The sequence below is a fragment of the Chiloscyllium plagiosum genome, unplaced genomic scaffold (genome assembly GCF_037043375.1).
Source record: "Chiloscyllium plagiosum isolate Xiang-an unplaced genomic scaffold, Cpla_swu_hap1 HiC_scaffold_17, whole genome shotgun sequence".
Lineage (NCBI taxonomy): Eukaryota > Metazoa > Chordata > Chondrichthyes > Orectolobiformes > Hemiscylliidae > Chiloscyllium > Chiloscyllium plagiosum.
In genome coordinates, this window is record NW_028270155.1 from 63923761 (window position 1) to 63949312 (window position 25552).

The 25552-nt window shown below is 43.6% G+C and overlaps 1 protein-coding gene across 1 annotated transcript; it reads right to left on the reverse strand.

Moving 5' to 3' along the window:
- Window positions 1–424: 424 nt before the first annotated feature.
- Window positions 425–20174, reverse strand: LOC148147389 (adhesion G protein-coupled receptor G1-like). Its single transcript, XM_087996010.1, has 9 exons — window positions 20087–20174; window positions 16648–16792; window positions 15580–15718; window positions 9796–9939; window positions 6494–6610; window positions 6346–6388; window positions 6151–6257; window positions 2744–2862; window positions 425–1318 (listed from the first exon to the last, which is right to left on the reverse strand). Exons 2-9 carry the CDS (start codon window positions 16752–16754, stop codon window positions 1270–1272), a joined length of 825 nt encoding a protein of 274 aa, XP_087852136.1. The 5' UTR covers window positions 16755–16792; window positions 20087–20174; the 3' UTR covers window positions 425–1269.
- Between the last annotated feature and the right edge of the window lie 5378 nt (window positions 20175–25552).

Here is a 25552-nt window from a genome sequence, read left to right on the forward strand (position 1 = left end):
AAGCAGAATGTAAGCAAAGCAAAACATTCTTCACATTCACCCGAAATAAAGTTAAAAATCACACAACACCAGGTTATAGTCCGACAGGTTTAATTGGAAGCACACGAGCTTTCGCAGCGACGCTCCTTCATCAGGTGATAATCACCTGTCGGACTATAACCTGGTGTTGTGTGATTTTTAACTTTGTACACCCCAGTCCAAAACCGGCATCTCCAAATCATGACCCGAAATAAAGACAGAGGACAATAAGTGGGGAGCACCGAAACTTTACATTCTGCCTTCTCGCCATGTGCTTTATTATTAGCTTTGTAAAATACCTCAGCAAGGTTTGACAGACAGGGATAGCATTGTGTTTCACTGGTTTGCATCATGAATGACATACACCATCCACGTTTCCCATTGTCCTTATCTCAATGTGGAAAGCCATGGGGCCTGTCAGCTGCCCATTTCAGAATCACAGCAGTTTGCTCCTTGGGTTTCAGCAATGCTGTTTGAGCTGGACAGACATACATCCTGAAAGCAGAACACCGAGACAGTGAATAGGAAGGAGTGTGCACTCCTGGTTCAAGACTGAGAACGAGCTCTCACCATTTTTCGAAACAGTTTGGTGCAGTGTAACACTAAGATCGAGGAATGATTTATTTCCTCCTCTTTCTTCACCCACACTCCAAGCTGAGCAGTCATTAAGGTGAGATTGGAATCCATTGACAGTGATAAACAATTTAACAAAGGAAGACTGGCTTCAGAGACAAACCTGTCACTGGAAGAAGATATTCTGGAGGTTTGTTCCAAGCAGTCATGATGTAGTATGACATAGAAATTACCAGCTCTAGTTACAAGGTTATGTTAGTGTCTCTTCATTAGCAGAAACTTTGGAAATTCTTCAGCTATTTAAAAAGTATTCCAGCCACAGAATGTAATGGCACTCGAGAGGTAAAATCTTCGAGGAGAAAGTGAGGACTGCAGATGCTGGAGATCAGAGCTGAAAATGTGTTGCTGGAAAAGCGCAGCAGGTCAGGCAGCATCCAAGCAACAGGAGAATCGACGTTTCGGGCATAAATGTTATCTTGGTATATCTCAACAGTCTGTTAGCACAGAGCTGTCAGGTTCACTGTGCAGCGATTTAAATATTAACGGTCTTGTTTAATAACATGGTCCTTCCCAACCCACTTTTTCAGGAAGGGCTTATGCCCGAAACGTCGATTCACCTTTTCCAGCAACACATTTTCAGCCCGAGAGGAAAAGCCAGGATCATTCTGTTCAAATTGCTTAGAACCGGGAACGTCCTGTAGGTTTTCCTGAAGGCCACATCATCCTGCTGTTGAAGAAAGAGAATATAAATATTCAAAAGGAGCAAACCACTGACAGGATATTTCAGAGCCAATTGTCTTCATTCGCTTGACCTTGACATGACCTTGAAATACTGACACACCTTTACTCATAATGACTTTAAGATACAGGTTTCTGACAATAAAAACAACAATTGGGAGGGAACAAGTTGGGTTAATCTGTGAGAGACAGGAATTTAGATTGTTTGTCCAGAGTTGAGTTTAATCTGAAATCCTGATTGTGAGGGAACAGGCCTACACCTTCAGGCTACATCCTGTATATTGTGGCAGGTTTGAGGCTGTGTCAGAGGTGAGCTGGGAATTCCAGCAAGTGCAGCACTCTTCACATTAACAGACCCTGCCTTGTCTCAAGGCAGCAATGGGGTTGGTAATGGGCCTCACAGATACCCAAGTACAAGAGTATAACCCACTTTGGTCTAGCTCCCCAGCTGTGTTTCAGTAGAGGCCCAGGGGATCTTTTCCATCCACCTGAGAGGGCAGCGAGGCCTTTGATTTAATGCTTCATCTGAAAGACAGCCCCTCTGCCACTGCAGCACTTCATTTACACTTCACTGAGGTACCAGCCTCGATCAGGTGCTCAAGTCTCCAGAATGAAACTTGAAACTACAACCACTGATTTTCCACAATTTCAAACTAAAAACACTTTAACAAAGGCAACATTTCACTTGACACATGATCAAAAATTCAAAATAGTCAGTACTATTGGCCACGGGTGAACTGATTGAAGTCCCTCCCAGGAGGGGGGTAAAGTCAAGCATCAGCTCCTACGAAAAGCTAAGACTCAGAAGACAAATCCATGAGAGGAGCTTTCATGAATAAATGAACAATTTGATAAATAAACCTAAAGATTAATGTTTTAGATCCTTTCAGTGTGTAGGTGCGAACATCCTGTATGGATTTTCCCCTCATACACGCTGTGAATCCATATTCTAATTACTCCTACCCAGCCTGCAGTTTTCCATCTGCCCACATCAAAGAATACAAAGAATTTCAGGCTGGGATTGCAAGTTTTGCAACATGGACCATCACATTGGAATGGTCACTGTGACGTTCAGGAGTTGTTGGCAATTCAAGACAGCAACATTTGATTCAACATTGTCCCTTCTCCTCGTCAAAGGGTTATTAATAGCTGATTATTGCTTTGGGTTTGGGAATATACTGTTCATTGTGTGAAGGAAATCAAATAATCAAAGCATACACTAAAATCAAAGTAAAACGTGGAAACTAGTCACTTGATCCATTCAGTTTGTATTAGCGTATGTGCATGTAGCCTGTAATTGATTGAAAGAAATAACAATTCAGAATGAACAATGTGTAAATGTAAAACAGAATGGGTTTGCAGCAGAAATACACTTCAAAAGGGGAATGACAGCCTTGAGAGCAGATTTTCTTACCTGATTGTCTCATAGCAGTGAACTGTAATCACTATGAAAATGATAAAAGTGCCAACAATAATCAATGCAACAGACCGTGTCGATGAAGTAACATCTGAGGCATCGTCACTGTGATAATCCTTTGAGAAAGAAAATTCTAAATGTTATTACATCAAAGCACCATCAGGGATCTAGCCACAGGTCCACCATATTTAAGGGCTGATCACAAAAATCCTGAAAGCCGTTAGAAATGTTCTAAAGGCACTTCCACCAATTCATACCTTAACTCAAGGCTGAAAGAGGAGAGGTTGAAGAAACAACAGGAAAAAGGAAAACGAAAGGAAACATGAAATATGGACAAGACTAAAGAAGTCCAGTCTCCAGTACAACATGCCTCACTGGTGCAGAGGGAAATTTCCAATACTGGCTGTACCAGCCTTCAACTGCACAGTGGTTGCAGGTGCCCTTGTAATCCACGCTGCCTTGAGCTCCCAGAAGACAGTGTTCCATGGCTGTGAGCAGGTGGAGATGTATGTGGATTGTGCCATCTTGCAGAGTCTGTCAAACCAGCTTCGTTGCCAGTGGATGACCCTGTTTTCTTTTCACATCAGAATTGAGGCAGTTCAGCCTCAACCAACTATTCTGAATGTTCCTTAAAACTCCAGCTCCCACCCAGCTCCCATTCAATGTGCAGAAGAAACCGAGGTCTAAAGGATCAGAGAAATATCTGTCAATCAAAATGGAGCAGCTGGACAAAACAGCGGAGTATTAGAAACCAGGATTGTGGAAGTCCTTTTTAATTAATTGTCTCTGTTCTATTCTGTTAAATCTACATCAAATGCCGCCGAAATTAAGGACATTTCATACACTGGAGAAAGAGACAGTCAAACCAAAATGGACATGTAGCAATTCAAAACGAACCCTCAGAAACCACGATTTCTGCAAAGGTGACAAACAACTCCAACAATTGGGTCTGCTGTGTAATGGATGACACATTTCCAATCTCATCTGCATCAATGATCATGACATGTTGGACTGTCGGAAAAATTATAGCTCACAGTGGCCTGTTCTGGGTGAGAGAAATGTGCACTGGGCATCTAGACTTTGCTTTGGGATTCTCTCTTGCCTGATGTATTTGCAGACATCAAAATTTGTGCTGTGTTTTATTTTTGCCGCTGGGTTGGCAAGGGGTTCTGGGAGAAAACAGCCTGCCCTTGGATCATTTGAGCTTGAAATGCCTCGACCTTGACTATTGCCAACTTGCCTCTTTCCTCGGCTCATCAATGACAATGTCTGATCCCACAAGGATGGAGAGAGTCAGGTGAGTGAGGTGGGTCACAGGAGTAATTGCAGTGATTTCAATGGCAGGGTAGCAGAGTAACAGCAAAGGGAGCTGAAGGACACAGCATGAAACAAATAACAAAGTGGCATCACAGAGCAAGGCAGATCAGCGATTCACAGGGAAATGTTTCAGCTCAGTTACTGATAACTTCATTGTGATCAAGAAATCAGGTCGAAACAAATGAAGTTGAAATGGAAAGCCTGGAGGGAAGGGAATGGGAGCAGTGGGAATGTTAAAGAATAGTGTGACAACAGCACAAGGGGAGGAGCAGATCCCAAGCAGCTGGGACTATTTTTTAAATAAGGCACAACCCTCTGTCTTTCTGTTAAGTTTATACACTGTGCAATGAAAAAGGACATGGTGGGGCGCCTCAGTTGTGTTGAGTACACACCCTGTAGCACGTGGCAAACCAGGATGCTTCTCGTGTTGGACAAGGTATTTTCTAATGAACCTGTTCAGAATTGTGATGTCACTCCTCTGGAGCAGGGAGGACTTGAACCCAAGCCTCCTGCCTCAGGGGTAGGGACACTACCCACTGTACCACAGGAGCCCTCTTGTGCTGGACAATCACGTACACCGTCTGGAGCAGCTTGAGCTTCAGAGCGTGAGCAGGAGCTGACATGCTGCAGCTTAATAATCCCCGAGCAGAGAGGGAATGAATGACTGCCTAAAGAGAACCAGGTAGGAGTCCCAATGCATCTTTCTCTTTGATTGGAGGTGGGTTTGTGAACTGGTGATGGCAATGCCAAACTGTGAGCACCTTGGTGACTCTGTTTAGGGAAACACCGATAAAATTCCGAATGATGACAGTGGACGTGCAACCACTACTTAAGGGAATAAACATACATTACTGTAGCCACAGACACCAGGATGGTATGTTGCCTCCCTGTTATCTGGGTCAGCGATGTCTCTGAGCAGCAAGGGACCACTCTAAGGGGAAAGAATGATATGGGAGATTGGGCAGAAAAGCAAGAACCCACAGGATCCAAGAGCACGGGACAAATTGAATCTGAGCTGTTCAATGATAGGAAGCAAAGGGCAATGGGCAACACTGCTTTTGTGATTGGGAGGCTGTTTCAGTGGGGTTGTGGAAGGCTCTGTCCCTTACTTTACTTGGCAGGTATCAATGATGTAGGGACAGGATTCAGTTTGCAGATGTTATAAAAATGGATAGTGAGGAAGAAAGCTTCAGGCATCAGAGAGATTGCCACTGAGCTGGGAGAAAACGCGATGGAGAGAAATGTAAGTAGGGAATTGGAAGGGGGCAAATGGGTGAGGGAAGAAACGATAAATGGTGGAATACTGAGTGGTGTGAAGGAATAGAGAGACTGTGGAGCACATGTTCCCTGAGGTTACAAATTAGGTCGATCAGCTGCAAAGAAGGCCAATGGGATTGTTGATTAACCAAGGGGTAAAATATAGCAGCAGAGAGCTTCAGCTCAATCTAGGTCAGCCACTGGTGGAGTCCTGCACACAACACCATTTACAGGGTTACTGGAAGGATTTTATCACAGAGAAAATGTACACAGAGATTGACAAAGATATCAGCAGGAATAAAGAACACAAGGACAGATTGGAGAGACCAGGCTTTTTTGGAACAGGGAAGGTTGAGGAGAAATTTAATTGAGATGGACATGCAATAGGCGCTTGAGGCAGAGTGAGCCTGTTTCCCTTGGCAGAGAGATCATGAACCATGGGGTAGAAATTTAGATTAATTTGTGGATGAATAGAGGGTAGTTGAGGAGAAGATAGGGATCTGGAACTCGCAACCGAAAAGTGTCAAACCCTAATTATGTTCAAAAATGAAAATTGGATATGCATGTAAATTGGTGTAATTTACAGAGCTGCTACTGGAAAGTTTGATTGATTTGGATAGATCCCTCTCAGTATGCACAGACGTGATGGACAGAATGGTCCCCATCTGTGCTTTCAATGATCTATGTCTCTCTGTTTCCCTTTCATTCCACAATGAAATTGTATTCAAACCACAATGAGAGGACAGATTGATCACAGCATGCTGGAGATTTATTGTTCCTACTGCAATCCATCCAGAATAAAACACAGTATTTGATTGGATCATTCGTACCAGTAACACAGCGAAAGAGGTCAAGTGGGTGCACTTGCAGGTGATGTAGTGAAGCTGACTTTCTGTCGTACAGCCAGACTCACTCCAGATGCCATGACTTGTGCTCCCTACAATGAAAAGTTAGAAAATCAGAGGTGAGCCATTACTCCTCAATTCTAGAGCTAACAAAGTTTGTTTTATCAAATGTTAACTCACCTTTCCTGAAATCCCAAAAGGCACATTTTCCACTTGAGTTAGTCTAAAATGGAATTGATTTACATCATAAAGGGCTCTCATTCACTTAAATAATTTATTTGTTCAGTTGCACAACGATGAATGAATGAGTGTTTGTGTTTTCCCTTACCGGCAAGGTTATGTTCTGGAAGACAATGGTCACTGGGTCGGTGAGGTTTTCAATGGTGACATTGACCACTTCGATTCCACTTACTAGATTGTTTAACACAGTGCTGTTATTGTCACTCTGGAGACAAAGGACAGCAAGAGTAATGTATACTTAAGGACTGTGGATACTTTTTACAGATGGGACTGTGTATTTTAAACAGGATTAAATTTGAATAAATTCGTATGTACAAACCTTTTTGCAGAGACTTGGCCTTATTGGTATTTCAGTAAGTGAGGCAAAATAAGAAGCATTTCTGAACGGTATGAGTGTGCAGCCAGCATGAAACTGCCCACCCAAACAAGACAGAGGCAGCTTAGTTTTGCAGAAACATGTTTGGATTCATTTGTCAGAATGTCCTCACCAACATATGGATGGCACAGTGGCATAGTGGTTAGCACTGCTGCCTCACAGCGCCTGAGTCCCAGGTTCAATTCCCGCCTCAGGCGACTGACTGTGTGGAGTTTGCACATTCTCCCCGTGTCTGCGTGGGTTTCCTCCGGGTGCTCCGGTTTCCTCCCACAGTCCAAAACCGTGCAGAGCAGGTGAATTGGCCATGCGAAATTGCCCATAGTGTTAGGTGCAGCGGTTAATTTTGGGGAATGGGTCTGGGTGGGTGTGCTTCAGAGGGTCGGTATGGACTTGTTGGGCCGAAGGGCCTGTTTCCACACTGTAAGTAATTTAAAAACATTCCAAAAGGCTGATTAAAAATGAATCCTCTTTTGTTCTTTACAACTTTGAACACATTGTTTATGATCCGACATTTGAGGTCAGAATCTCTTCCTGTAATGAGAGGCTGTTCATCCTGGGCGCTGAATATTGGAAATAGAAAAGTTCATGTGGTGTGGATGGAAGTAATCTCCTGATCTCTGCCCTGGAAAGGAACACTTTGTCTGTGACTGCCGATGTTCCAGTTTACCTGACATCAAGTTAAAACTGGAAATGTTTTTGCAATCCATGGATTTTCCGATGTTTGTAGCACCTTCACTTCCATTTCAGTATTTACTCCAGGTCTCCCAATGTCAGCTATTTTCCCAGCTCGTTAAAGCTGTTCCAACCCACACTGCCCAATTCTTTTACAATCACAGAGTACTTCCCGGGATATGAGAGATTGGGAGAATTGGGGAGTATGAACTGGCCAGAGTAGAAAATTACTGAATGAAAATGGAGCATATACGGACAACTAATGTTTGAAAAGTCAAAGTGATGCAAAAGATGAAATAAACAAAAACTGAAAGTATTGTTCCTGTTGGTTCCTTTGTTTTTTTTTATTTGCTGGAGACTGGTATTCTGGAAGAAACACCAAGCTAATGATGGATCAATATACTGAGTGCTTTGTGTCCATTTTCACACAAGAGGAAGCAGACAAAACACTAGTAATAAACAGTAAACCTATTAACTAGGAGCAGGAGTAGGTAACTCAGCCCCTCAAGCCTATTTTGCCGTTCAACTGATCATTGCTGATTTAATCTCTGCCTCAACTCCACTACCCTGCCCTCTCCCCATAACCCTCTAACCCAGTATTAATTAAACATCTGTTTCTCTCCTCCTCAAATGTATTCAGTCTCCCATGTCCACTGCATTCTGGAATAGAGAATCCCATAGATTCATGACCCTTTGAGAGAACAATGGATGGATGAAGGGATTGGGGTTCTCGTCAAGAATACAAAAGCATTACACGTGAGATGTAGACAACTGGGATCAAATGATTCTTATGAAGAGTATAAAGAGGGTAGGAGCATTCTGAAGAGGGAGATCAGGAAGTCAGGGAGGGGATATGAGAGCCTTGGTAGATAAGGTTCAGGATTCTCTAAAAACATGAACAGTAAAAGAGGAGCTCGAGAGAGAATCGGGTCCCTTACAGATCAATGAGGTTCTCTCTGTGTTAGGAGATGGGAGAGATACAAAATAAATACTACGTGTCAATTTTTTACTGTGGAAAAAAAAGATGGTGGCTAGGGAACTCTGGGTAAATAAATATTGATATGTTGAAAACAGTTCACATTGCAGAAGAGGAAGTGTTGAATGTCTGAGAATACATACCGTTAAATAAATCTCCAGGACCTGATCAAGTGTATCCCAGAATGCTGTGGGAAGTGACGGAAGAAATTGTGGAGCCCATTCAGAAATATTTGACTCATCTGTCACCACAGGTGAGTTGCCAGAGGACTAATGTTGTGCCTTTATTTAAGAAAATTGTTTGGAGAATTGTGTTCAAGAGTCAGGGGGTCATGATGCAGCGATGTAAGACATTGATTAGGCCACACGTAGGATTTTGTGTTCATTTCTGGTCGTCAGTCCAAAGGAAGGATTGGAGGCTTCAGAAAGAAGAGTTTACAAGGATGCTGCCTGGATGAGAGGGTATAAGCTATAAGGAGAGGTGAGTAAAACTCGGAGCGCAGAAGCTGAGGGGAGACTTAGTCGAAATGTACAAAATTAATGAGATGCATAGCTAGGGTTGACATCACTGTCCTTCTGAGCAGTTTATGCTCTCAAACCCAGTGTTCTCCTGCTATAACTTCAATACAGCCCAGAACTAAAAAATACTTAACGAGTTTTGTAAATTGAAGGGTCAAATGCGATGTTCGTACAGGAACACAAGCCCCCCATACCAGAGGCAAAATACAGTTAAGTCACAGTCTAAATGATTGATGTAATTTGGGAGCTTTTCCTTTGAGTGACAGAGTGAGTGCTGAAGCTGTGTTCTCTCCTGTTTTCAAGTGTGGGTCTTGTGTCTGAAGCAGTGCCACAAGTATGTCAGTGAGCTTACACAGGTGGTCGAGGTCAGTGAATGTATCTTCAAAAGGACATTTCCCCCGAACCACACCACTCTCACCACACGCTGCTCAATGCACCACAGCCATATCACCCAGCAGTCCCTGGGGACTGGGACTCAGACCAAACATCCAGATACTGCACCTTGTGCTCATGCAGAACCCAGTGAGGCCAGACCTTCACCCAGTTCCTGCTGCTTCCACAAAACTCCAGCTACTCGGTATAGCAGCCCCATCACATGACACGGTACAATACAATCACTGGAACATTTCTCTCTCTCTTGTTGGAAAATGTTGACCATGAGAGTATGAAGCAGCGTGTATGAGCATAAACCTGCTGTCCTTTCTTGCATCCCACTCCGAGGCACAGCACTACATTTCACGGTGTTAACTTCATAAATGTAGCGATTACTTGATATAATATTGTCCTATTGCTATTTTCCAAATGAATTAACTTGCATTATACTTCAATGTTGATTCTGACTACGTTACCTGGAAAAGGTTTGTATTTCCATAGATAACAAAAATGACTCTCGAGATCAGAACATTTGGCTGTTCCTTAACCTGGTCCAGAAGAGTTGGAGGCAATTCAATTTCAACCTTTCGGGCTAAGCTTGAGATATTTTGCTGCTGAATCTGTTTGAATGAAACAAGGTAAATCAATTGTTTATCATGAGCCCAGCTGGTGATAATACTGAACCAGTTAGATTCCAGAGGGAAACCTGACTTGATTGACTGTAAAGTTTATTTTTCCAGTTTGGGTGCCATGGTGGTCAGTCACTGAACATATTCATAAGAGGTTTCTCATATTCTTTTAACTAAGAGCAGAAGTTTAGCATACAAACTGGAATAACCAACAGCATGATATAAGTGAGACGTTTTGGAAGTATTCAATCATAAACAGCAAAAAGACCCATGAACCCATTTCCACGACAGTATCTCTCACACACACTTAACCCCCTGTGAACTGTCGCTCCGGTCAATTCCTTACTCAACTGACAAGCTCACCAGGGTGACATTTACACATTCACCTGTGATCTTTTCTCCCCATTACTGCCTTTACTGAGATACCCAGACACTGACAGACTAAGAAATGCTAAGGGTTTTTTTCTGCTCTGTCTACCTGTACTGCTGAAACAGCTTATGACATCTTGTTCGCTCTGATGGTCTGGGGACTGTCAAAATTAAACTGCTCTTTTACTGGTATGTATTCTTTTCTTTCAAACCTCTCCCTACCCTCTCTCCAACTGTCTCTCAGTCTGTCATGAATCTTAAATTGGTTAACACTCCAAGTGGCTCACCTTTCTAACTTGGAAGTATTTCACCATTACCTCATTATCACTGGGTCAAAATCCTGGAGCTCCCTCCCAATACCATTGTGGGTCTACCTACAACACATGGACTGCAGCAGTTCAAGAAGGCAACTCACCACCACCTTTTCATGGGCAACTCGGGATGGGCAATAAATGCTGACCCAGTCAGTGACACCCACATCCAATGGGGGGAAAAAGAAACAAAGAAACATTGTCCAACAGTCTTTCCATCAGGTGACATGCTTGGGTGTTCAGCTTAAGCACATCATTTCATGGAAAGGTAGTTTTGATCCAATGCTTCACAGAAAATTTTTCACAGAACTGAAAATCCATTTACCTTGAGAGTCCAAGATCCCTGATAATAGCATATTGGGAGCCTTTATCACAGTCTGTACTCTGAAATATCAGGAACAATATGCTGAAGGAAAATAGTTGGAAAGGCAGCCTGTCAGAGGGAGATCAACAGTTTATACAGAAATACTGATCGGTTCAGTGAGTGGACACAAAGTTGGTAAATGGAGCATAATGTGAGAAAATGCAAAGCTGTTCATTTTGGAAGGGAAACCAAAACAGTATCATTTAAATGGAGAAACCCTGCAGAAAGCTGCAACACAAGGGGGCTTGGGGAAACTTGTGCACAAAACACAACAAACCCACTCACAGGTGCAGCAGGTAATCAGGAAGTCTAATACAATGTTGGCCCTGATTTCAATGGAGTTGAAATATAAGAGGAGGGAAGTCTCACTGCAACTGAACAAGGTGCTAGTGAGACCACATCTGTAGTATTTTGGTCCCTTATTTAAGGAAAGATTACATTCCAATGTAATCTGAGGCAGTTCAGAGAAGGGTCACTAGAAAACACTTTAGGGGCTTGACAGTGTAAATGCTGAGAGAGTATTTCACCTCATGGGAGAGTCTAGGACCAGCAAGCATAGTCTCAGAATAAAGGGGAGCCAATTTAAGACAGAGATGAGGAGAAATGTCTTTTCCCAGAGGGTTAAGAATCTTTGGAACTCCTTGCCACAGAGAGCTGGGGGACAGAATCCTTGTGTATATTGAAGGCGGAGATAGTTAGATTCTTGGATCAATGGGGCGTCAGGGGTTATGTGGAAAGTGGCCATGGGGAATGTCGGCTCAGCTGGTATCCTTTTGGATGGCAGAGGAGCCTCGAGGGGCCAAACAGCCTCCTCCTGTTCCCATTTCTTATGGCCTTATGGAATTCTGGGAGGTAACTGGCCTCTTCCTTGAGAAACAGCTTCCCTTCCCCTGTAAATACAGTCACTTCCTCTCTGGGTTATTCACTGATAGGAGCGACCATATTAAAGTAAGCTGTTAGTTGTCTGCCAGTGTCCTGCTGAGAGTTGTAACAATAACTGCAGCAATCCATTAGGTTCGGATGGAGATCTACCTGGGATACAGTACAAAGCAAACAAATCTGGATGCTGGAAATCAAAAGTAATAAGAGGAAATGCTGGAAATACACAACAGGTCAGGCAGCATCTGTGGAGAGAGAAGTGGAGTTACATTTTAGGTTGGAAACCTTTTGTCAGAATTCTAAACAAAGTCAGAGATACAACAGGTTTTAAGCAACACGGGCAGGAGAATGGGAAGATCTGTGATGGGGCCAGGCAAAAGGACTCTCCCTGTCTTTTCACACAGCAGCTGTTGGTGAGGATTCTGCCATTTCCCATCTGTACTCCTGGTCAAGACTCATCTTTTGTTTCTTTGTTTGTTTCACTCTCATCTTCTTTTGCCTTGTACCATCGTCTCTCTTATTATTCAGTCACTGCTGCCTTTCACCTTGTCACCAAAGAAGGTACTTTCAGTGTGAGGTACGAATTGGTACTTGGGACTCTGCAGTGGTCACCCTCATCAATACTGTCATGGACAGATGGTTTTGTGTCTTCGAGGATTGCCAGGCTGTTTCAGAGGGCAGCTAACAAAGAAGATAGAAGCAGGAGGAGGCCATTCTGCCCCTTGAGTCTGCTCTGCCCTTCATCACGGTCATGGCTGATTATCCAACTCAATAGCCTAATCCTGCTTTCTCTCCATCACCTTTGACCCCATTCACCCCAAGTACTATATCTCACCACCTCTTGAATACATTCAACATTTTGTCATCAACTACTTCCTGTGGTAGTGAATTCCACAGGCTCACCACTGTCTGGGTGAAGAAATGTCTCCTCATCTCCATCCTAAATGGTCTACCCTGAATCGTCAGACTGTGATCCCTGTTCTGGACACACCCACCATCAGGAACATCCTCCTGTCTCTACCCTGTCTATTCCTGTTAGAATTTTATCAGTTTCTATGAGATTCCCCACTCACTCATCTGAACTCCAGCAAAAACCATCCTAACCTCATCAATCTCTCCTCATGTGTCAGTCCCGCCATCCCTGCAATCAGCCTGGTAAACCTTCACTGCACTCCCTCGAGGTCAAGTGTATCCTTCCTCAGAAAAGGAGACCAAAACTGCAACAATATTCTCGGTATGGCCTCACCACGGCCCTGGACAAGAGTCACATGTAGTGCAGACCAGGTAAACACAGCAGATTTTATTCCCGAAAGGGGATTCGGGGATTTCAATATCTAACTCTCATAGACTTACCCTGTGTTCCAGGGTTCTGAACCTTTCCCACCCAGGGAACCTGTACAAGGCTGAAAAGTTGTTGTGGCCATTCAGTGAGATTGGGAGATGTGAGGGCCAGTGGAGCTGGGGAAGACCGATAGAGCAGGGGAAGGGCAAAGACTTTTAAAAGAAGGGGGAAACGGTGAAGAATGGAGGCATATGGGACTGTAAGAACAAGAGGTATGGGTCAGAGAGGTTTGAGGAAATCTCATGGTTTTCAAACAGTGTGTAAGGTTGGCCAACGTCAGTGCTGCAGGAGCCACGCCTCATTAAGGCCACACCCACAGATTGAGGAAATGGAAGAATGTAAAGCTGCATCATTCTGTCAGAGCATTTGCGAACCCACTTTGGAAAGCTTTGCTGTATTCCCTTCTCCCACATGGACGTACAGTACTTCACCTCCCCTTCAATCCATCCCCGCAGTTCACCACAATTCCTCCCCCTGGTAGTGAGTTCCACATTCTCACCACTCTCTTGGGAAAGAGAATGCTTCTTCATTCCTGATTTAATTTCTCATTGACCATTTCTGGAGGAAAGGTCTCACGAGGAAAGGTTGAGGGACCCGAGGCTGTTTTCATTCAAGAGAAGAAGGTTGAGAGATGACTTAATTGAGACATATAAGGTAATCAGAGGGTTAGATCAGGTGGACAGTGGGACCCTTTTTCCGAGGATGGTGATGGCGAGCACGAGGGAACATAGCTTTAAATTGAGGAGTGATAGATATAGGTAGTTTCTTTACTCAGAGTGTAGTGGGGCTGTGGAACACACTGCCTGCAACAATTGTAGACTTGCCAACTTTACGGGTATTTAAATGGTCATTGGATAGGCATATGGACAAGAATGGAATAGTGTAGGGTTAGATGGGCTTTAGATTGGTTTCACAGGGCAGCACAACATTGAGGGCCGAAGGGCCTGTACTGTGCTGTAATGTTCTATATTCTATTTTATATGATGGAATTAAGTCTTTTTCCATTAAATGAAACATTCTCTTCATGACAGCTTTATCAAAACCTGTCATAATTTAACCGATCTCCATGAGGTCATCCCTCAGCCTTCCCTTGTCAAGAGAAAAGTGACCCAAGCCAGATTATTCTTCCTCAGTATCTAGAACTTTATTCTCCTGGTATCCTTCTCAGAAATTGTGTTGCCAACCTTTCAGTGTCTCCATATCCTTTAAATAATGCAACACAAGAAAAATTGCCACAGTCCCCCTCTCTCATTAGAAAGGGATGACAAGCGATGGTTTAATGTGAGATACACCACACCTCATAACACAGCAAGCAGAACTGTGCACAGGACTCCAAAAATGATCTCGTTATGATTTGAGATAAGTTTTGCATAATTTCTTTCCTTTTCAGTCTATTCATCTCGATGTGAACTAAGTGCTATGGTTCTTTTATTCTGAACTTTGAAAATCTGCTTTTTCATAGAATCCCTCCAGTGTGAGGACAGGGCCATTTGGCCCATCTAGTTCACATGGACCCTCTGAAGAGCATCTCACCCAGACCCACACCCCTACCTTGCAACCCTGCAACCCTGCATTTCTCATGGTGAAGCCACCTAGCCTGCACATCCCTATACACTATGGACAATTTACCACGGTCAATCCTCACAACCTGCACATCTTTGGACTGTGGGAGGAAACTTGAGCAGCTGAAGGAAACCCACACAGACACGGGGAGAATCTGCAAACTCCACACTGACAGCCACCCAAAAGGGGAATCAAACTCAAGCCCGTGGCACTGTGAGGCAGCAGCAGTAACTACTGAGCCACCATGCCACCCCTAATTATCTGTGTACTGCTGCCGAGATCCTTTTGTTACAGTACTCAACTTAAATTCTTATTTTTTAAGTAAGAGATTATGCCTTTATGTTTCTAACCAAAATGTGTATCACATGTTTATCTGTATTGATATTTGTTTGTAAACTTTATGCTCATTCTTCAATTGTTCGATGTTGGATAATTTGTGGCAATGCCCACCTTTATTGGTTTCATCCATAAATTTAGAATTTTTTCAATTCCAAACTCTAAGTGATTAATAGAAATTATAAACAATTATGATATACCTCCTGACGCAAAAGTCAAGAGCACCTTTGGAGAGGCTCAGGATCGGATTAAGTATGAGCCTGAGGTAGTTCACAAACATTGAATGGAATTAAATAAGTCTAGAATACAGTATCAACGTGAATTCACAGGAGGGGTTAACGTCAATTAAAAAAAAAACTATACTGAAAGATTCTACAGGCATCTCCCAACATTTTCTCTAAAAATGGTGTTAGTTTCCAACACATGATAGTCATTGCTTACAATGCCCAGCTAAACACAACACTCACCAAATCTGATGGAGGAAAGTGAAGTCCTGGGAACTTTTCAGCTTCTATTCTTTGAATGTGAGCAAAGTAATTTGGCGTTGAGAAGGATTGATTTCCTCCTTCAATTTCTATCTCTGCGAGTATTCTCTCCAGTGTTGTACTACAACAGAAACGCAATTTAATAAAAGCAGAAAGTGCTGGAAATATTCAGCCTGGCAACATCTGTGCAGTGAGCAACATGTACGTGGCTCCACAATAAAAAGTAAAGAGGTCACCCCCACAAGCTCATAACCAGAGGGACCTTGTTGATGACACATGTAGGATTTTCCAAAGGAAATGCTGTAAAGTGCTTTAATTAATCCAGAACAACATACTGTGGATTATTAAGTAAATGACGAGATGAAACAAGATATATTTCTCATACTGTGAGCTCTGGGGGTGCTCAGCGTCTGGCAGCCAGCATTCCCAGGGACTGGGCATGTGTGTCAGGCACTATCCATTTTAATCATGGGTTAGTGCGATCAATCAGGGAGCGTTAAACAGACAAAAAGGGAGCTTTAAAAAGGTGAACATGTAAAGAAATTCTTCCATCTTCTCGTGATATTGCAAATGCCCCCATTCCATCAGCAATGTTAACAGACCTGCTAACCACCGCCAACATGGAACCTGACCTCGATGGGTGGAAATTATCCTGAACCAGGGTCTGAACCAGGAACATAGGGAAAGGAGAGAAATACCCAACATGTGACAAAAGGTAATCACCTGACCCCCACACAACATTCACATGAACGCTTGCTCGTAGATGTTTAATTCAATCACCGGGCTTAAACTGGAATTGTACATTAATTGGAGGTGAAAATTAGACGGTATCTATAACAGACAGCTGATTAGCAACAAGTTGAAAATCACAGATCTCCTGCAGTGCCACATGGCCCATTGAGTCTGCACCAACCAGACAGTCAGCCAAGGCTGGAATTGAACTGAGATAACTGGTGCTGGGAGGCAGCAGTGCTAACCACAGTGTGACCAATCAATCCCACAGATTCTGTTCTCAGATGAACATCACATTTTATGAGCACTGATACCTACCTGTCAGGAATGACACCATCACATTGCGCTAGGAATTTGTTCACTGAATCAGAGTTGTTCATATTTTTCTCCCGGGAAAGCAGTTGCAGCATCATGTCACGGCACATTTGGTTGGGATCCAAATTCTGGGGAGTGGGATTGTTACCTGCACGATGACGGAATATGAAGGAAACAAAATATAAGCAAGTAAAATGGTTTGAATTTATTACGGAGTAATTTCAGTAGCAAGTGAATTCAAATATTATCATCCTCGGCAAATCTGAAGATTTGCTATTTATTGCGTTATGCCAGAAAGAAGAATCGTGGACTGGGAACCATTAGGTTGTAGTAATTCTCGAGCTATTTTTTGTCATTTTCCAGTGTATTACTGAAGTAGGATCATTGTTCAGGGCAATGGGATTTGGGGCACCAGCAGTGAGCATGTACAAAGATGGGAAACTAACGGTAAACGGTTTCCCACCAGTGGGCAAGATTAACCGGTTGGACTAGAAGGCCAGTTTGTAGAAAGCACCTCTGCTCGAACCATTGGAAACTGTGCCCAATGATGAGGAAAGATTGAGGTTTGTTGCAGAGGGTAATGCAGGCTGTCATGAGGCAGCAGAACCAGCACAGGTTACAGGCTTGGTCTAAGTGTGGGATTTTAGATGATCATGGCAAAGGAATTGATTGAGGGAGGAAACACACACTTCCTCCTCCTGACCTACTAACAATGCTAGGACAATCCCTTAACTGCTGGATCCAAATGCTCCCTTCTCCACTTTAGCTGCTGATCTTCTGAGTCCAATTAAAATCATGGAAAAGATGTGGCTAAAATAATTGCTAAAATCTCAGGAAAGATGACTCATTTCAAATATTTTAAATTGCTGACCCAACACTTTGGAATAGGTTACTAACACATCCACCAGGGTAACAATAGAAAAAGACAACTTTTAATTGACAGGGAGCAGTTTTCATAAATTTGATTTCTACTGATTTCTCACTTTCACGAGCAGCATCATGCTCCCCCACCCTCCACAAACACACAGACACACACACAAAACATGCACACACAAAAAACGCACGCACACACGGACACACAGACACACACACACACACACACACACAAAACGTGCACACACAAAAAACATGCGCACACACACACAACACAGACACACACACACACACACACACACACAAAACACACACACACACACACAAAACACACACACACACATACACACAAAACACACACACACTCACAAACATCTCCCACCTGATGTTCTGAGTCCAATTAAAATCATGGAAAAGATGTGACTTTAAAATAACTGCCAAAATCTCAGGGACGATGACTCATTTCAGATATTTAAGTTGCTGACCTAACACTTTGGATCAGGTCCTAACACATCCTAACATCCACCATGGTAATAATAGAACAAGACAATTTTGCAATTTCTGGTTTTTAAAAATTGAATTTCTACTGAACTCTCACTTCCACAAACAGCATTACACCCCACCCCCACCCCCAACATACAAACACTCTCCCACCTGTTGCATGGGAATTTTAAAAACCCCATCGCAATTTTTCCATATTGCAGAATTCCCAAATCCCAAATTATTGATTCTAAATAGTGTAATGGAGATGGTTAGATGGTTAGTTTTAGTTGGACCCAGTTCAAATTCTGAGGCCAGGCTTTCTGGGACTGGTTATCTCAGTGCAACAAAACGAGGCAGTGGAGAACAAACAGGTGGTGACACCTGCAAAGGGACTATCACCTTTTTCAGGGATACACAATGGAGGGATGTTTAATGTTCTTTCCTAATATGGTGGCTAGGAAGTGTGTACAAGCATTATATTGGTGCCCCAGGAGTCCAGGTAAAGTCCAGAACAATGCCCTCTGTGTGAATTAATGTCGAGGCAGTGACAATCAGAGATAGTGGCAGCACAGCTCTGAGATTCTTGTTCGTCTGTCACTTTGATTGTGAAGACACAACTTATGCCAGTCTTGCTGAAGGCAGGTGAAAGGGGACATTTCTGAGGACAAAGAGTTTGGAAAGTTTCATTCAGGATTTCAACAGGTGAGAGCGTTTTGCAGAAATTGATTTTGTGCTTTTACTTGAGCCTGTTTGTCACTGCATCTGACTGTTTCAGACAGCAGAATATTTTCATCAGCCCTCCTCTACACTCCGAGACTTGCTTCACAGTAGCTGTGGTTAACCACCAGTCATTATCTTGGAAACCACTGCTTTATGGTATATCTGGTGTTTAACTGCTGTCAGTACACCAAACACTGCTTCTCGAGTCCCAGCTGCTTTCCATATAAACCTTTATTTACAGAATAACAGTCACAAATACACTTATTCTATATTTTGATCTATTTCAACACTCTCTGGTCTTGGTTGTTGTATTTTCGCTATGACTAGCTTTTCTCGGATGGTCTGTTGTCATGCTGTGAGTCCGGGCTGGAGCTTTGTGAACATTTGTGAGCATCTTGCCCCAAAGCCTCAGACTGAGCCAGATGCAGGCTGGCAGTCTGTAAGTCAGTGTTTAATCACTGGGCGTGTGCGAACTGAAATAGATGGAGTCCAGCAGCTTCCAAGTAAATGGTAAAGTGAGTGAGCACTCAAAGGATTCGGGGTAGACCATTTAGGATGGAGATGGGGAAACATTTCTTCATCCAGAGAGTGGTGAGCCTGTGAAATTCATTACCACAGGAAGTGGTCAATACTAAAACATTGAATATTTTTAAGAGGCGGCTAGATATAACACTTGGGGTGAATGGGATCAAAGGTAATGGGTAGAAAGCAGGATGAAGTGATTGAGTTGGATGTTCAGCCATGATTGTGATGAATGACGGAGCAGGTTTGTAGGGCCGAATGGCCTCCTCCTGCTCCTATCTTCTAGGTTTCTCTGTAAAAGCAAGCTAAGAGCCATAAGATATATTTGTTCTTGAAGGTGCAAAACCTTCCTGTGTGGATTCATATGGTGCATATGTGTCGCTGGTGTAAAGTGACCTGGCAGAAACAATGCAGGTCACAGTTGTCCCTGAGTTCAAAAGGAAAGTGCTGAAAGACTGAAGCAGTTTCCAGGTTTGTCTGAGGGCAGGCATGATGGTGTGGTGAGGCTGGAAGTTTGCTGATGTAAACGTGTGTGGGTGATGGGTCAAAGAGGATGCCGGGAAACTAAATAACTTCAAGGAGAAAATAGACAGCTTTCTAATGAGAAACAGATTACAGGGTTATGTGGAGTGGATAGGACAGTGGAGTTGAGGCTGAGATGAGGTCAGCAATGATCGTATTAAATGGTGGAACAGGCTGGAGGGGCTAAATTGCGTTCTCCTGCTCCTGGTTTTTATGTTCTTATATCTGAGGATGCAGGTGAGAGGATGATCAAGGCATTAACCAGGAGGGCTGTGCCCTGGGCCCAGAGCTGCTGAAAATCTCCCGCTGAAATATCGATTACCTTCCTCAGTGTGAACTTCTGCAGACTTGGACACCACAGACGGGTTGGTGAGGGAGAGGCCGGGTACCACAGCACTGTCTTGAGGGGAAGCTTCTGGAAGGAATGTGTACAACGTTAAAAATCACAGAACACCAGGTTATCGTCCAACAGGTTTATTTGGAAGCACTAGCTTTTGGAGCGCTGCTCCTTCATCAGGTGGTTGTGGAGTATAATCTCCTAAAACACAGAATTTATAGCAAAAGTTTACAGTGTGATGTAACTGAAATTATATATTGGAAAAGACCTGGATTGTTTGTTACATCTCTCGTCTTTTAGAATGAACATGTTGGTTTCAGTTCTTTCATATGTAAATCAGAGAATATTTTAAAGTTACATTCTCAGGTGAACTTTAACAATTGGTGTCATGTCAGCCCAGATAATGTATTTAATGTGAGTGGTTTCCCCCTCCCAGTGTTCATGTGATGGCACCACCATCTCCCCCTGAGAGGAAGGGGCACCAGGCTGAGGTCAAAGTCCCTGATCCACCCCACGACCTGCCATTGACACTGAGCACCCATGGCTGGAGCAATGCAGCAATGACCTGTCCTAATCATCATTCTGACTCCAATGTTGATCCTTGCATTAGAACTGTCTCAAAGGCTCATTTACTTCTGTCTAGTTTGTCCAAACTTTCCAGTCTGGTTTACCATCCCACAGAAACCACCCTGTGTCTTTCTAATGACTAAGCCAATTTTGTATCCAACTTACCAACTCACTGTGGATCCCATGTGATTTAACCTTCCCAAGGAAACTTTGAAACCCAGCAAGAAAATGATCAATGTTATTGGTTTTCAGGGGATTGACTGTGACTCCAGTAGTTTGGGCTATGTGCCAAAGAACCTTTCCTTTCTTTGTCTGACCTCCCATTCCATTCAATAGGAGCCTTCCATTCTGAAGAACGTCATGTCTGTTCGAATTCCTGGTCATGCTGTTCTTTTCCAGCTCTGTCTCTGTTGTTCAAGTGACATATTCATTAATGTTTTTCAGTGTGTTTGACAGGGATCTTTGGAAACTTTCTGATGTTGATGATATTCCAAAGGGTAGCCGGTTACAGAAATAAAATTCAAAAGTTGTAATAAAGGTATTCAGTTTTCTCAAGTCTGTGCCCGCCCAGAGCCAACCTTAACACTGGCACTAGGGAGGCAACACACCATCCTGGAGACTTGTTCACAGCCACAGAAATATCTATCTGTGGCACTGACCATAGGGTCTCCTCTCACTGCAGAGGGAAGGTTGCTGCAATTTCTATTTGTTTTTGCTACTTAAACAATGCAGAACATGCACAATATATATTGTGCTGAATTGGCATGTTTAAGTGATAGTGGCAATGCCTCTGAGCCAGAAAGTCTGGGTTCAGATTCGACCTGCCCCAGAAGTGTGTCACAACATCCCTGAACAGACTGATTAAAAATAATTAAACTTTTAAACTCACTTGTGTCTTGATTGAGGTCCTTTGTTGATCATGAATTGCCCAGAATGGTCTGGGGTAGGTCAGGGAGTGAACATCGACACCATCATGTTAGAAACAGACTGAGTCTCCAATATTATCACAGCTGATTGAAGATGCCCATGTCTGAGTGACTGATTCAAAACCTAAGGCAATGGTGGGATGTGAAGCTTCAACTCTTTGCTCTGGTCCCAAACGGAATGAATAAGAGACACCCAGATGACTCAATAATTGGTGCGGTAGGTGCAGGGCAAAGAACCAAAAGCAAGAAAGAAAATGATGTCTGGAGCTTGCTCTGATATAACTTGGAAATCCTGCAGAACAGGTTATCAGGGATAATGCAGGGAATAACAAGAAACTCCCCAAAACTCGCAACTACAATTGGGGAATTGGAAACCTTTGTTCAGATGTTTCTTTGAAAAGAGGAGAGGGTGTTTAGTCATAAGCCCGTGGGTAATGTAAGAAAGGGCTCTTTATTTATTTATTCATTTGTGGGATGTGGGCGTCGCTGGCTGGCCGGCATTTATTGCCCGTCCCTAGCTGCCCTTGAGAAGGTGGGGGTGAGCTGCCTTCTTGAACCAGTCCACCTGCTGTGGGTTGACCCCCAATGCCATTGGAGAGGGAATTCCAGGATTTTGACCCAGCGATGGTGAAGGAATGGTGATATATTTCCAAGTCACGATGGTGAGTGGCTTGGTGGGAAATATGCAGGTGGTGGTGTTCCCATGTCTGTGCTGCCCTTGTCCTTCTAGATGGAAGTGGTTGTGGGTTTGGAAGGTGCTGACTGAGGATCCTTGATGAATTTCTGCAGTGCATCTTGTAGATAGTTCACACTGCTGCTACTGAGCATCAGTGATGGAGGGAGTGGATGCTTGTGGATGTAGTGTGGATTAAGCGGGCTGCTTTATCCTGGATGGTGTCAAGCTTGTTGAGCATCACTGGGGCTGCACTCATCCAGGTAAGTGGGGAATATTCGATCACACTCCTGATTTGTGCCTTGTGGACAGTCTTTGCGGAGTCAGGAGGTGAGTTACTCGTCACAGTATTCCCTGCCTCTGACCTGCTCTTGTAGCCACTGTGTTAATGTGGTGAGTCCAGTTGAGTTGCTGGTTCATGATAATCCAAGGATGTTGATAGTGGGGGAATTCAGTGATGGGAACATCATTGAACATCGAGAGGTGGTGGTTAGATTGTCTCTTGTTGGTGATGGTCAGAACCTGGTATTTGTGTGACTTGCCACGTGTCAGTCCAAGCCTGGATATTGTCCAGATCTTGTTGCATTTGAACATGGGCTGCTTCAGTGTCTGAGGAGTCATGAATGGTGCTGAACATTGTGCAATCGTTGGCGAACATCTCCACTTCTGACCTGATGATGGAGGGAAGATCATTGATGAAGCAGCTGAAGATGTTTGGGCCTAGGACACTGCTCTGAGGAACGTGTGCAGAGATGTCCTGGAGCTAAGATGACTGACCTCCAACATCTTCTTATGTGTCAAGGTATGACTCCGAACACCAGAGATTTTGCCCCGATCCCCATTAATTCCAGCTTTGCTAGGGCTCCTTGATGTCACACTTGTTCAAATGCAGTCTTGATGTCAAGTGGGGCACCTTCCCCTGCCACCGCAAACAGTGCCCACACCTCCCTCTCACCTCCATTCAAGACATCAAAGGATCCTTCCACATTTGACAAAGATTTACCTACCTTCCATGCATATACTGTATCTGTTGCTCCCGGTGTGGTCTCCTCTACACTGGGGAGACAGGACACCTACTTGCGGAATGCTTCAGAGAATATTTCTGGGGCACATGCACCAAACAACCTCACCATCCTGTGGCCGAGCCCTTCAACTCTACTTCCCACTCTGCCAACATCGTGCAAGTCCTTGGACTCCTCCACCCCCAAACTCTCCCCACCCAATACCTGGAGAAAGAAAACCTCATCTTCCACCTGGGGGCCCTCCCACCATTTCACCAGTTTCCTCATTTCCCCTGCCTCCACCTTTTAATGCCAGAACAAACATTCTAACTCGGCACCGCCCTCTTGACCGGTCCTACCCGTCCATCTCCCTTCCCACCTATCCGCTCCACCCTCCTCTCTGACCTATCATCATCACCCCACACCTTCATCTACCTATTGCATTCCCAGCTCCCTTCCCCAGCCCCCAGCCCCAGCCCCCTCCCGTTTCTCTGCCCCATTGGCCCCACCCCTTCTTCCTGATGAAGTGCTCATGCTTGAAACGTCAACTCTCCTGCTCCTCGGTTGCTGCCCGACCGGCTGTTGCTTCACTCGTCTGTGAGACAGCTCTCTATGTTATCCCATTTCCAAAACCATGAAAACACACGTTCAAATCATTCAACTATTCTCTAATCATGGTGCCCTGCTGTGCAAACATATATTTAACAATGACTAAACATCAAAATTATTTCATTATCTGTCACACACTTTGAGAAATTTTGAGGTTGTAACAGGTGCTTTATAAATGCACAATTGCTTACTTTCATCCTCATGTTTTCTGTGCGATAATAGTCACATCTGCTTTTCTCTATTTTTGTATTTGTGAGATCACTGACCTTTGTATTTCACCTTTTCACCGATGTCCTCACATTTTTCAGTAGAGATAAAAAAGATAGCTATTAGTTTGGAAATAAAAAGGAAACTTCTTATGTTCAGTGCATCCTGTTGTTAGTTTTTAGTGAGAGAATGATGTTATGGCTGCAAGTCAGGATGGTGTGTGGCAAAGAGTGGAATTTGCAGGAGAGATGGTGTTCCCATGTATCTGCAGCCTTCTCTTTCTAATCGACAGAATGTGCTGGCTTGGAAGCTGCTGCCAAGGGAGCCTTAGAGAGTTAATGCAGGGCATAACAGCATTGGAACATAATAAGGTAACGACTAGGAGCAGGAGTAGGCCATCTGACCCTTCCAGCCTGCTCCACCATTCAATATGATCATGGCTGATCTCTTCATACACTCAGCTCCATTTACCTGCCCTCTCACCATAACCCTTAATTCCTTTACTGTTCAAAACATTATCTCTCTAAGCTTTAAAATCATTTACTGAGGAAGCCTCAACCACTTCCCTGGGCAGGGAATTCAATCGATTCATAACACTCTGGGTGAAGAAGCTCCTTCTCAATTCAGACCTAAATCTGCTCCTTGTAATTTTGAGGCTATACTTTCTTGTCCTAGTTTCACCCACCAGTGGAAACATTCACTCCATGTCGATCTTATCTTAATTTTGCATATTTCTTTAAGATCCCCTCCCCCTTCAATCTCCTGAATTCCAATGAATATAATCCCAGTCTACTCAGTCTCTCCTCATCCTCTTAACTCCAGAATCAACCTAGTGAACCCCCTCTGCACTCCCTCTCGTGCCAGTACAACCTTTCTCAAGTAAGGAGATCAAAACTGCACACAGTACTCCAGGTGTGGCCTCACCAGCACCCTATACAGCTGCAACATAACCTCCCTGCTTTTAAACTCAACCCCTTTAACAATAAAAGACAACATTCCATTTGCCTTCCTAGTTACTTGTTGTACCTGCAGACCAACCGTCTGTGGTTCATGCACAAGGACACCCAGGTCCCTCTGCACAGCAGTGTGCTGCAACCTTTTACTATTAAAGTAATAGTCCTTTTTACTGTTACTCTTCCCAAAATAGATGACTTCACATTCATTAACATTGTACTCCATCTGTCAGTCCTTTACCCATTCACTCAAACTATGTCTGTCCCTCTGCAAAGTTTCACAGTCCTCTGCACACCTTACCTTACTCATCTTCGTCTCATCCACAACCTTTGACACACTACATGCGGTCCCCAACTCCAAACATCTGTATAAATTGTGAGTAATTGTGTTCCCAACAGTGATCCCTGAGGCACACCACTAGTTACTGATTGCCAAGCAGAAAAGCACTCATTTATTTCCACTCTTTGCTTCCTGTTAGTTAACCAATCCTCTATCCATGCTAATACATTGCCCA